The sequence below is a fragment of the Meles meles genome, chromosome 3, assembly GCF_922984935.1.
Source record: "Meles meles chromosome 3, mMelMel3.1 paternal haplotype, whole genome shotgun sequence".
NCBI lineage: Eukaryota > Metazoa > Chordata > Mammalia > Carnivora > Mustelidae > Meles > Meles meles.
This window is the reverse complement of record NC_060068.1, coordinates 132,906,999-132,919,770: the sequence shown is the minus strand read 5'-3', so window position 1 is coordinate 132,919,770 and position 12,772 is coordinate 132,906,999. Positions and strand designations below refer to the sequence as shown.

General features: G+C 41.5%; 1 protein-coding gene across 2 annotated transcripts; it reads right to left on the bottom strand.

Annotated features, from left to right (window-relative positions):
* Positions 1-5,101: 5,101 nt before the first annotated feature.
* ZBED8 (zinc finger BED-type containing 8) lies at positions 5,102-11,639 on the bottom strand. Of its 2 annotated transcripts, XM_045999818.1 has the most exons (3): positions 11,233-11,639; positions 10,061-10,410; positions 5,102-7,520 (listed from the first exon to the last, which is right to left on the bottom strand). In XM_045999818.1, exon 3 carries the CDS (start codon positions 7,469-7,471, stop codon positions 5,687-5,689), a length of 1,785 nt encoding a protein of 594 aa, XP_045855774.1. In that variant the 5' UTR covers positions 7,472-7,520; positions 10,061-10,410; positions 11,233-11,639; the 3' UTR covers positions 5,102-5,686. The 2 variants fall into 2 exon arrangements, with proteins under 2 accessions (XP_045855774.1, XP_045855773.1); XM_045999817.1 differs by lacking the exon at positions 10,061-10,410.
* Between the last annotated feature and the right edge of the window lie 1,133 nt (positions 11,640-12,772).

The following is a 12,772-nucleotide window of genomic DNA, read 5'->3' as shown; positions in this document are numbered from 1 at the left end:
GAGACCTGCAGGCTTTAATAAGGTGACTGTGTCCCAAAAAAAAAAAATCTTCAGATCTTTTGGACATTAATAAGCACTAGCCCTGAATTGGCAGGAATTTCTGGGACCCTAAAACAGTACTCTGGTCCACCAGTTAAAGTGGGGGCTAATGGTGGTCAGGTGATGGATGGAATATTGATTGACCCAAGTTAAAATTACGGAGAGCCTAGTAGGTCTGTGAACCCAGTGGTTATATTTCCAGTTCTTGAATGTCATTGCATTAGACCTACTTAATTACTGGCGGATTCCCCAAATTTCCTCTCTGATCCATGGACTGAGGATTATTGTTGTATAAAAGGGCCAAGGAGAAGCCCCTAGAAAATCCCTCCTTACCAAGCCAACAGTAATAACACATCCTTAGAGGAAACTGCAGAGATTAGTGCCGCCAGCATAGGCTTGGTATCTTCACATTTCCACTTAAGTTTACTTGTTTGTCCTGTGCCAAAAGTCAACGGATCTGAGAATTACTATGGATTACTGTGAACTTACACAGGTGAGACTCCTACCGCAACTGCTGCTCCAGATGTGCTACTTTATGGGAGAAAATCAACATGACCTTTGGCATTTCACGTACCATTAGTGATCTGGCAAAGGCTGTTTATTCCCACTCTCTGTAACAATCTGCAGTGGCCACCAGAAGCAGCTTGTTTCTACCTTGCAGAACTGAGACCGCCTTTATAGTTTTCCCTTAGGGCGACATCAGCCTCCTGTCTGTCACAGTCTGAGAGATCGTGATCATCTTGATGTGTCACAGTCCATCACACTGGTCCACTTCACTGATGACATGTAAGACTAGACCTGGTAGGAGGGTAGTGGCTAGTACTTCAGATGCCTTAGTAAAATGCACGGGAGGTTGGAGAGTGGGAGGTTAACTCCATAAAAATCCAGGGATGCACGCACCTTGATGAGATTCCTGATGTGCTAATGGTCTGGAGCATGTTGCAATAGTTCTTTCCAGGTGAAATCTAAGTTGCTGTACCTTGTATCATCTCCCACTGCAACAGAGGCTTGATCCTTGGTGGGCTTTTTTCGCTTTTGGAGGCAACACATACCACGTTTGAGTGTATCACTCTGACCCATTTACCATAACACTGCCGGTTTGAGTGGAGTGGAAAAGGCTCTGTAGCAAGTGTAGGGCTAACTATGCTGCCCCCTGAAACTGAAGACCAGTAGATTCAATGACTAAGTGTGTCAAATAAGGATTCCGTATGGAGCCTCTGGCAAATGCCGATAGGAGAAGCGAAGCATGTAACTCTAGGGCTTGGGAGCAAATCCATACCCTCTTTGAAGCTAACTGATTTTCCTTTTAGAAACGGCTCTGTGGCACTGGTTGCTGTGTGATTCAGCAAGCCGTAAACTGGAATGTGCACAGCAGCCCCCCTCTCATCAAGCGGCAGTGGTATATAAGGGAGAGAGATCAAGCAAGTCTAGAGCGCATAAGCAAGCTGCCTGAGTAGGTGGCTCAAATTTTTTGACACCTACTCCTGTTACAAGTCTTCCTTTTTCTCAGTCTTTAACTTTGGCTGCATGGGGAGTTACTTTTGACCAGCTGACTAACAAGAAATTTAAGTCTGGTTTATAGTTTATTTTGCCCCACTAGGCTGTGCAGCTGGGAGCTGCAAAGTCTGCTCTAGCATTAGAACGTCAATCGGGTGCGTCTCTGAAAGATCCTAACGCAGGGAGTCTTCTGAAGAATTCCGAGCTGTATAACTGCTTGTCTGCTATGTCTGAACTGGGCACTACTACCCAGAAGAAGTATGCATCGAAACTCTAGAGTTCAAGGGCAGTAATTAATGGTTGGATGATTGTTCAGGATTTGGGAAGAACAGATATGTAAGACAAGTGACGAGGTCTGGAGCAAAGTATATAGACGGACCTCTCAGAATAGGCAGAGAATTGAAGATTATTTTGCTCCTGGCTAATATTCACCAAAAGACACTGTACATCCGTAAGAATGTACTTTGTAAACATGCAACTATAGGGAACATAATTGACCATGAGCCCCAGCTGTTGCTCTCTGAAATTCATCACACCTGTGCTGATTCATGCTTCCCAGCTGGGCTGCTTCCAGCAAATGACTGAGAGTAACAGGAATACTAAAGCGTATAGGGGTCTCTTGTGATAGCTGGCCTTGGCTTGAAGACTCCTCGAAGGGCTTGCTGAACCTAAATTAAGACAGAGAAGGCTCTCAATATCAGGACAAGATGACATACTTTGTAGCTATTAGTCAGCTTCTTTTTCTAGTCATCTGTTCAGTGGTCCATGGACAAGAGTGTCCATGTTGGCAAGGATGGAGGCTTATACATAGGCTTAGCGACATGGACCTCCCTTCACCAAGACTGACCTACTGAGTGCCTGACCTGCCAACAGCAGAGACCAGAGACCAATACTGAGCCCTGATATGGGCACTGAGCGACAGGTTACTTACATTAGATCCCTTCTATCATGGAAAGGACAGCAATTTACTCTCGCTGGAAAATACACATTATCTGGGTATGGCTTTGCTGTTGGTACTTCTGTTAGCCTTACTGTCATGGAACAGCAAAGGAGTATGTGCTGACCTATCCACTCACTTCAAGTAGCCCTTGGTGGCTTAGAAAAACTAGTTGAGATGTCAAACATCCACATGATCAAGTCAGTTTTGGAGAAAAAGCTCCTTATATTTTCTATTTCCTGCCCTCATTTCCCGGTGCTCCACCACAGTTCTGTTTGCCAATTTGGAGCCAGCAGGGGCTCAGGTGGGGCAGTTTAAAAAAAAAAAAAAAGGAAAGAAAAAAAAGATTTATTTATTTACTTTAGAGAGAAAGAGCACAAAAGCAGGGAGAAGGGCAGAAAGAGAGGGAGAATTCTCAAGCTAATTCCCCTCTGAGCACAGAGCCCCACAGGGGGCAGGATCCCAGGAGTCCAAGATCATGACCTAAGCTAAAATCAAGAGCCTGCAGCTCAACTGACTGAGCCACCTAGGCGCCCCTCAGGTGGGGCATTTTTAATTTGAGCTACAAATACTTTTTCTAGAGATGTTTAAAATAAGGTATTTGGCGGGGCGCCTGGGTGGCTCAGTGGGTTAAAGCCTCTGCCTTCGGCTCAGGTCATGATCCCAGGGTCCTGGAATCAAGCCCCACATCGGGCTCTCTGCTCCTCGGGGAGCCTGCTTCCTGCCTCTCTGCCTACTTGAGATCTCTGTCAGGTAAATAAATAAAATATTAAAAAAAATAAGGTATTTGGCAAAATCTATGTGGTTAAATTAACTTTCAACCAATCATGCATAGAGAGTGACATCTGCTGGTCATAAAGATTATGTCTTTATCCTGATTCTTTTTTGCAATTGACCAATGACCTTAATTATATGAACTTATAGTAAAAATATAAGACAATTATCTCTTTCTTGGGAGAAAAAGAAACCAACACATGACTTGTAAGTTCCAATGTATGTACCATTGCGGGAAATTTTTTTAAACTAAAAACAACAACAACAAAAAACTAAGTTTCTTCTTCATTTTAGCAGATACTGTAGTCTCTGTAATTTGATCAAGGAAAATAAACCGTTGTAGAATTTGAAAATAAATTAAAAACTCAGCTATTCCCTTTAAAATATCCTTTGGATTTTTGTTTCATAGCAGAAATTAATGAATTTAGTTTAAGAGAGAATTCTAGTGGACTTAATGAAAGACTGGCCATCAAAGGTCACTTGCTTCTGGCAGTGCGTCCTAGTCCTGCTTTTTTGTACTGTTAGGTTCCATGCTTCGTACATGCATGCATTGCTCCCATCCTTCTTCCTTCCTGTCTCTAGATACACACACATATGAAACTTTATACATACTCTTCCACATTTATTCCTACATTAGCTTTGGAAATTCTTCCCACTGCTTTTGATGTTAGGTCATACTAGAAAAAAATTGGGACTTATATTTTATAAATACATTTTTAGATGAAAGCCACGTATTTATGTTTATTGATAAAAGTATTTTGATGGATGGTGATCAGGTTGAGTTTTGCGTAGACAATACAAACTTCAATTTGTAGTACTCAGGTGATAACTGTTAGTCAGATTTCATTCCCCTTCAGTCTTTTTTCCTCCAATTTTTCACTATTATAAAAATGTTGCAATTACCCATTTTATAAATAAAATCAGGATATCCCTGACTCTTCTCAGAACGTAAATTCCTAGAGGGAAAAATCCCCAGTCAGAGGGCTATGAATAATCAACGAAGGAACTAAAATTAACACTACCATAATCAAAAATTAGGAATAGTAGGAAAGGAAATGAACATTTTATGAATTCAGTAATTACCTATTATCTAGAGGAGTCAACATGTAACTTCTAAAGCTGATAAATTAAAACCGGCATATGCGGGGATGCTTGGCTGGCTTAGTTGGTGGAGCATGTGACTCTTGGTCTCAGGGTTGTGAGTTCGAGCCCCATATTGAGGGAAGAGTTTGCTTAATTAAAAAACCAAAAAACCAAAACACAGAACTGGCATATGTGTTTGGTATAAAAACATTACTTAGAGGTAAACAGAAATGGTTAAGTAATTGGGCAGGAAAGGGACTGTGGCTTTTCATTATAGGACTCTTATTTTAGCCTACCACTTTAATAAGATATTAAAGTTTTGAAATAAAAATGTAAATTTATTAATATTTAAAAATATATTTCACCAAATTATTATCTAGAAAAAGCATATAAATTTAAATTCCCACAGGAAATTTTCTGATGGCCTGGATTTACTACAGTAACTTCATGTCAATTTATTTATTATTTATATTCTGGTCCATTCGAAAGCTTTGAACTAAGTTAGGAAAATTCACATAGCTTAAGATGTAAAATAAATGAGAAAATGGGGTAAAGGGAAAATAAGATGAGACCAGAAGCCCAAAGAATCCAACAGAACTATCTGGAAGCTGGTTAAGAATGAAGGCCCCCCCCCCCCCCCACCAAAAAGAATGAAAAAAAGAATGAAGGCCCCAGACCTGCTAAATCAGAATCTCTATGGCAAGGCTCTTTTTAGCAGCCCCAATGACTTGGAGTCCTGCTGTAACTTTAAAAAAGACAAAGAGTGACTAATAGGCTATTAGGACATTTATTAATGTCATGGTATTTAGAGCATGGGAGTGACAGGAATGGATATTATAAGACTACCTCCAAAGAATACATTTAAAAGTAAATCTTATATAAACTAGAATCATCCCTTCTCCCACTATAACACTTCACAATCCTCTTCTGATCCCATTAACCGCCCCATAACAACACTCGCAGAGATATGGGGACTCAGTCTGTCGTTTTTACTTTTAACATGAAGATCTTTACTTTTAACATGAGGATCCATTTTCTGGGAGATCTTCTCTTTTCGATGGGCTCCATTCCTAGCCTAATGTACCACTTAGCTGGATACTCTAGGGCTTATGTGTCTTTTTATGTATCATATCAGCAGGGTCAACAGATACTTTGAAGAATTCTATGTATCCACCAGGAGATACTTCATCTTCTCTGCTGCCTGTGTTACCAAAACTGTGAAAATTAAAAGTTACAGATGCTAAACTTTTTCTTGGGCTTTGGTAGACTGTAAATATGAAAGAGACATAATTAATAGCTTAATTTTACAATGAAATTAAAAATATATTAAAAATTACACATTAAAAAGGTATCAGTTCACAGTGACTTCTGCTGTAGCTGTAGCTTCTGTTCAATGATGTCTGAGAAACGAGGAACTTTTTTTGAAATAGCCACACGGATGTCATCATTCATATTAAAGCAGCTTCTGGACTTTGTCTTAAAATGTAAAAGTGATGAAAATCCCAATTCACAAAGGTATGTAGTTGCAAATGGTATAAGGATTTCTAGAGCTGTCTTTGCCAGGCTTGGAAACACTGTGAATTGAGCACACCAGAAATCCTCAAGCTTCATCGTCTCAAATTCCATTAGGATTTGGCCACTAGCTCGTAATTCGGCAAGATCAGTTTTCGTCAAATAACCATCATCGACAAAATCCAGATTAAAAAGAAATGGATCCAGTATCCACTTACTCGCCTCAGCAAGATCGCCGACAGAAAAGTACCCGTGGAAGAAGTTGCTCAGCTGTTGCAGGTGCAGCGGTATTTCAGCTGCAATGCTTGCTGCCTCGTTGTCTGAAACAATGATTTCTTCAAGAAAAGGAAAGTTGGTAAAATTTCTTTTCTCAAGTCGCTTTAGCCAAAATGGAAACTTCCTAACAAAAGCAGATAACTTTTCTCTGGCTGATACTGTGTTCATCCCAGTCCTTTGCATAGATGCACTAAGTTCATTCAGGTGTTTGAATAAATCTGCAAGGTACGCTAAGTGAACTTTAAACTCTTTATTTTCAAAGCCATCAACTAAATTACTGCTTTGGTGGTGGAGAAACTGATTTATTTCTTCATACATTTCAAAAATGTGTGTGAGTATCTGACCTCGGGAAAGCCATCTCATTTCAGTGTGGAAAAGGAGGACACTATACTCGATTCCAATTTCTTCAAAAAAAGCCTGAAAGAGGCGATGATTTGGAGCTCGTCCTTTGATGAAATTTATTACCCTCACCACAGTAAACAGAGCATCTCTCAGTTTTGTAGGCAAGGTCTTTGTGACAAGTTCATGAGGATTCAACAAACAATGTGTGATCACGATATGAGGTGCCTCCTTTTTCACACAGGCAACAAATTCTGAGTTTGCTCCTAGCATAGACGAGGCACCATCAGTACAAACAGAGCCACATACATCAAATGCTATCTTATGCTTCAGAAAGAAGTCTCTGAAGAGATTGAACACATCTTTTCCTTTCATTGTTAACTGCAATGGTTCACAGAATAGAAATTCTTCTATGATCTCTCTTTCTTTTATGTACCGTACAAATGCCATTAGCTGACTGCAGTCACCCATGTCCGTGGTCTCAGCAAGCTGAATACCCACTTTCAGAGGACTGGCTTGGATGTCTTCTAGAACTTGCTGTAAGATATCCTGGCTCATTTCATCAATTCTAGAATGGATCACATCATCTGATAAGGGTACCTGCTGAAGCTTCTTTTGTGCATCTGGTCCCAAAACTATTTGTGCTATTTCCAACGCACAAGGTTTCACTAGTTTTTCAGCTATTGTATGAGGATTCTTCTCCTTGGCACATAAATATGCAAACTGATAAGATGCTTGTAATAGGGCATCCTCGTGAGATGCAACTCCAAATGCTTTCAAGGTTTCACTCCGATCAGATGGTGCCGGCATATGTTTCAGGCTATTGAGATCATGCCCACCTACACCACCATGCTGTCTGTTAAAATGGTCAGACAATTTGGATGGTCTGAGGTCAGCATTTGAAAATATTGAGTTACACAATACACACTGTGGGCGCTGAGTTCCATCAACCTCTGTCGTACAGGTGAACCAGTAACGAACATAGTCGTCATCCCATTTGCGTTTCTTCGACATGGCACCCCCAAATTCTCAGGTAGTATTCCAGAGATGCTGCAGAATTTTGCTTTGGGAGTAAAATATAACCCACACATTAAAAACCACAGGCTAACCGAATAAAAACAAAGCCACATCACATGCCATTTGTACATGTCAAGACACATCCCATAACATGTCGGTTGAAAATAAACCATGAAAGCATGACAGTCCAACTCAGAGCTATCAACTCACAGCTAATGCCCCAGAATAAATAGATTGGCACTTATGTAGGTGGTGAATACCTGTAAACCCTCTACTGGTGAACTGAAATTATGGCTTAATTTGTTTTCAGTGATGTACGTTTCAAACAAATCTGGTACATTTTGTATTCCCTAAAAGGGCATCTCAACTATGCTACCCCTTCCCTCCATTCTCCGCCAGGGATGGAGACACACAGGCAGTTATGAACAAGTGAATAGAGAAGGGAGAAATTCACTAAATACTCTTAAGAAGGAGATATTTTGACATAGTGGCCAGTTCATTTTCTTTCTTTCTTTTTTTTTTTTTAAAGATTTTATCTATTTATTCGACAGAGAGAGATCACAAGTAGGCAGAGAGGCAGGTAGAGAGAGAGAAAGAGAGAGAGAGAGAGAGAGGAGGAAGCAGTCTCCCCACCAAGGAGAGAGCCCGATGTGGGGCTGGATCCCAGGACCCTGGGATCATGACCTGAACGGAAGGCAGAGGCTTTAACCCTCTGAGCCACCCAGGTGCCCCCAGTTCATTTTCATAGTTAAGGATTAAACAGGTCTGTAATACTATCTGAGCCTTGACTGGCTCTGATTCCAATGTAAGCAGAGAATTTGAAGCAGGTTGGATTAAGTAGCCTTTGACACAGAAGTGGGATATAAATTTGGCTCAGAGCTTCCTTGCAGCTAAAGTATAACACACTACCAATCCATGATTCGTATTGTCCATACAGAGAAGCAAAACAAGTTGTTCAGGAGAAACACAACTATTTTTGCTACTGAGACTTCAGAAAAATGTCTCTCATAGGACATCCTTAGTTACGATAGGAATTTCATGATGCTTTTCCATATAGCTACCCCTCAATAAAAGCAGTCAAGAAAGAAGCCACAACAATGGAATGAAAATAAGCAGCATTCCCAAGATTAAATTTGTTTTAATCTGAGGACAGGGATTAGAAGGTAATGGTTCCTAGTTTAGCAAATGGAGGAATCAGTGAAATCTTTCGATAAAATGTAGATTCATGGTCCCCACTCCTAGAGATTCTGATTCACTAGCTCTACAGCAGGGGTGCAGAATCTGTATTCTACATAAACATAAGATAATTCTTGTGAATGATAACTAGAACAGTAATCTTTAATAAGAGATGTTCATCATAATCACTGGGAACCCCTTTGAAATAATACATCTCCCTTAGAACTAATAAATCATCTTTTCTAGAAGGAGGACAAAAGACTCTAAATCTTGGGGCAACTGGCTGGCTTAGTTGCTACAGCATGGGACTCTTGATTTTGGGGTTGTGAGTTCGAGCCCCACATTGGGCAGAGATTACTTTATAAAAAAAGCTCTAAATATTGTCCAGGTGGTTCTAATACATAGCCTAGTGCATAGTCAGATTTAGAGGAATGAAAACATATCCTTTAGGACAACCCCTAGCTTGCTGATATGCTTAGGTTGCTAAGTAAATGCTTTTTTTTTTTTTTTTTTTTTTTTTAAAGATCTTATCCATTCACCTGACAGAGAGAGATCACAAGTAGGCAGAGAGGCAGGCAGAGAGAGAGAGAGGGAAGCAGGCTCCCTGCTGAGCAGAGAGCCTGATGCGGGACTCGATCCCAGGGCCCTGAGATCATGACCTGAGCTGAAGGCAGAGGCCTAACACACTGAGCCACCCAGGAGCCCCTAAGTAAATGCTTTAATGGGCTTTTAAGTTTCTGAGTTGATAACCTCCTAAGAAAGTTGAGGGACAGAAAGAAAGCCAGGCCTTTTACTTTTCTTCCTCCTTAGCAATGAGCAAAGGTATAACCCACAGGCAGGCTCAAATATACCTTTGAAAACAGTTCTATCTCCCAGTAAACAAGTGATCCCCTGTTTCCAAAGGTCTGTACTACAGAATGTGGCAGAAATAATTTAACAGGGACCTATTTAACTCCAAATGCCCACTTTGGCCATAAAAAACCCTCACAATAAGTAAGGCAAGAATTTTAACTTAAAACACGAACTCTCTAGCGGCTCTGCCACAATTAACTAGCTACAAAACGAACTTCTATGTAAATCAGTAAGCTGACATACCAGACGGCTGTCTGGTATGAGTCAGTTAAACACTGGAAGGTATCCGCCCATCAAGAAAGACGATAGGAAGTTTAAAAGTTGATCTTAAACTTTCTTTTTTAGAACCTCTCCTGACTGATAGTATAATGATGACACTGTCATAAAAATGCTTATCTTTCTATATTCTCTTATGTGTATTTACCATGTATGTTTTGGGGAGAGGTGAATGAAAAACCTTTGCTTTAGTCTCATTAGAAATTATTACAGGACCAGTTAGGAGTCCATTCCAACCCACCCTGACTATGCTACTCAAGTATGTTTCGACTGAAAATTTACCTGTTTTGAACAAAAGCGTTTTTAGAAAAATTCATTTGCGGTAGACCTTCTCATCCCCCTCAAAAAGAGAGAAGAGGTGGCAAGAATTCTCAAGATTCTCAAAGAGGAATTTACTGCCCAAGAGGCTTTCTTGTGTTTTAGAACCTCTCAATTTTCACTTGCTCCTTAGTAATCACAATATCCTAAAATATGTAAACATTAAAAAAGCATCATTGTATTAAAAAATTGTTGTTAACTGGGGGCACCAGGGCGGCTCAGTCAGTTAAGCATCCGACTTGATCTCAGCTCAGGTCTGGATCTCAGGGTTGTGAGCTTGAACCCCACTTTGGGCTCCATGCTGGGTGTGGAGCCTGCTTAAAAAATGGGGAGGAAAAAAAGAAAAAAAAAAGAAATTATTGTTAAACAGATGTGATAATGGTATGTTTGTGTGAAAAAAGTACTCATTTATTAGAGATACAGACTTAGTTGTTTACAAGTGAAATGACGTTTGGGATTTCCTTTGAAATACTGTACTTCAGCACACACACAAACACACAAAGTGGAGTGGAGATAGGAGACGTAAGATGGGCCTTGAGTTGTTAACAAAGCTGAATGATGGTTGTTACATTACACCACTCACTATTTTTATGTTATATGGGGAAATCTTCCATAGTAAACAGTAAGACGAACAAAAAGCATTATCTTATAAAATAAACATAATTTGTTCGATTCCTTTGAGAGTTTGAGAGTTAAGATGCGGAGTTAAAGACGTGATATAACTAAGTAAAATGTTTTTGCAAGTTTATGAGGCATAAGGGTAGATATGAAAAAGTATCACAACTGATGAAAAGCCGGTTAAAAGTGAACATTCACATAACTGCAATCTCTGGGAAATGCTAACATATACATTTCGCAGTGACAACAACCAAGTGCAGTTGTAAACCTAAATCTCCAAATCAAACCCAATTCAACTTCTATCTCGCCACTACCTCTTCCAGGCCAAGGGAGATACGGGTTTCTGGGGGACGGAATTTCATCAACACACTGCAGTTAAAGGCAACAGCCAGGAGAAAACGGAACAGTAGCTGAGCAAACGCTCCAGAGGCAAACGCCTGGGATCCTGGCTTTGTCACCTGGAGGCTGGGTCCCTTCCAAGCCTCGATTTCTCAAGTGGGGAGGAAAATAGTACCTACCTTAGAGGGTTGTTGGGAGCTTTAATTATGAAGCATGCATGCAAAGAACATGCAGCTCGTAACTGGTAGGACCTGTTGGTATATTAAGGACTGCGCGATTGGGAAGCGGCTCGGGCGAGCTAGCGCGCCGGCGGCCAGGAAAGAAGACTCCGCTGGGTCTCCACCCGCCCGTCTCCGAGCCTGGGCGCAGGCCCAAAGGATGCTCGGGCTTTTCAGGCGCCCGTCTCCGGCTCCAGGTCACTCTCCGATCGGGCTGGGGTCCAGCCACTAGGCGCCGGAACCAATCAGGGCGGCGGCTCCTCAGGTCCGGTCCCCGAGCAGGAACCCACGGGCGCAGGGAAACAGAAGAGTCTGCAGCGACCTCCACCCCGGCCGTGCCGGGGTTCCATCCGGGCTCTCCGTGTGGCTTCCCGCCCACAGACGGGGCGAGGTGTCTCCCCGCACGCAGGCGCATTAGCCACCGGCTGAGGCCTCAGCAGGCTTGAGTAAAGAGCATGCGCGTTGTTCCTCTCCCTTTTTTTTTTTATTGTGTACATAGCAAGGAGGTTTTTTGTGTGTCTGCCAGAAAGAATGAATCGTAGACTCGAAGGAATGGAAGGTATGGCAAAGTCCACATAGTTCTTCAGAGCACTGAAATAAATTTTTAACACTCCAGTAATTAGCATTTTCTATGTGTGATTAAGGAGTGAAGAGAAGGAAGCTCATTGAACTCCCAAATTAAACACTGAAGCAAATGCGACAGGCTGTAAACTCCATGAAGATACTCAGAGTGGAGAGGGGCGTCTACAGCTTGTGTCTTCTTGTCCATGCAAGTCACCTCTTTCCGTAAATTAGAGCATGAGGATGAATTTCCTCAGAATCATCATCACTTTAGAGAAAAGAGCTTCAATTTTAAAATTCGTTTTAACATGATCTTGAAATTATAAACCCATATTAGAGAGATTTTATTTTATTTATTTGACAGAGATCACAAGTAGGCAGAGAGGCAGGCAGAGAGGGCAGGGCGCGGGAGAAGCAGGCTCCCTGCTGAGCAGAGAGACCCATGCGGGACTGGATCCCAGGACCTCGGAACCTGAGCCGAAGGCAGCTGCTTAACCCACTGAGCCACCCAGGCACCCTTAGAGAGATTTTAGAGGAAAAAATCCGAAAGCAGAAACTAGAAAACGTTGCTGAAAGAAATTCAAGCATAAACCTCCTGCTCTTTGCGGGGTGGAGGGGGTACTCCTTCCAGGATTGTAACAAACTTAATGAAAGAACAATTTATTCATTTTTGTATAGTCAGTATTGGTAGAAACATCCCACAAGGTTGGGTAAAGGGGCACTATCAAAGAATGTGGGACAGATGCATCATTATCAGGTGTTGAGGGTGAACCTGGCCAACTGAGGCCTGCAAAAGACCAGTCTTCCTGGTCTAGAAAGCAGGGTCTTAAATACTAGAGACAGGAGTAGGATGTAAGAGTCAGAAATACTTGGCTTTATGTCCTGGCCCTAACACTTTCAACTGTCAGGACTTGAGCAAGCTACCTGGAATTGTTAAGCC

Bases quoted from the DNA above. Each gene is read 5' to 3' on its own strand.
- ZBED8 (XM_045999818.1), bottom strand. From the start codon at position 7,471: ATGTCGAAGAAACGCAAATGGGATGACGACTATGTTCGTTACTGGTTC.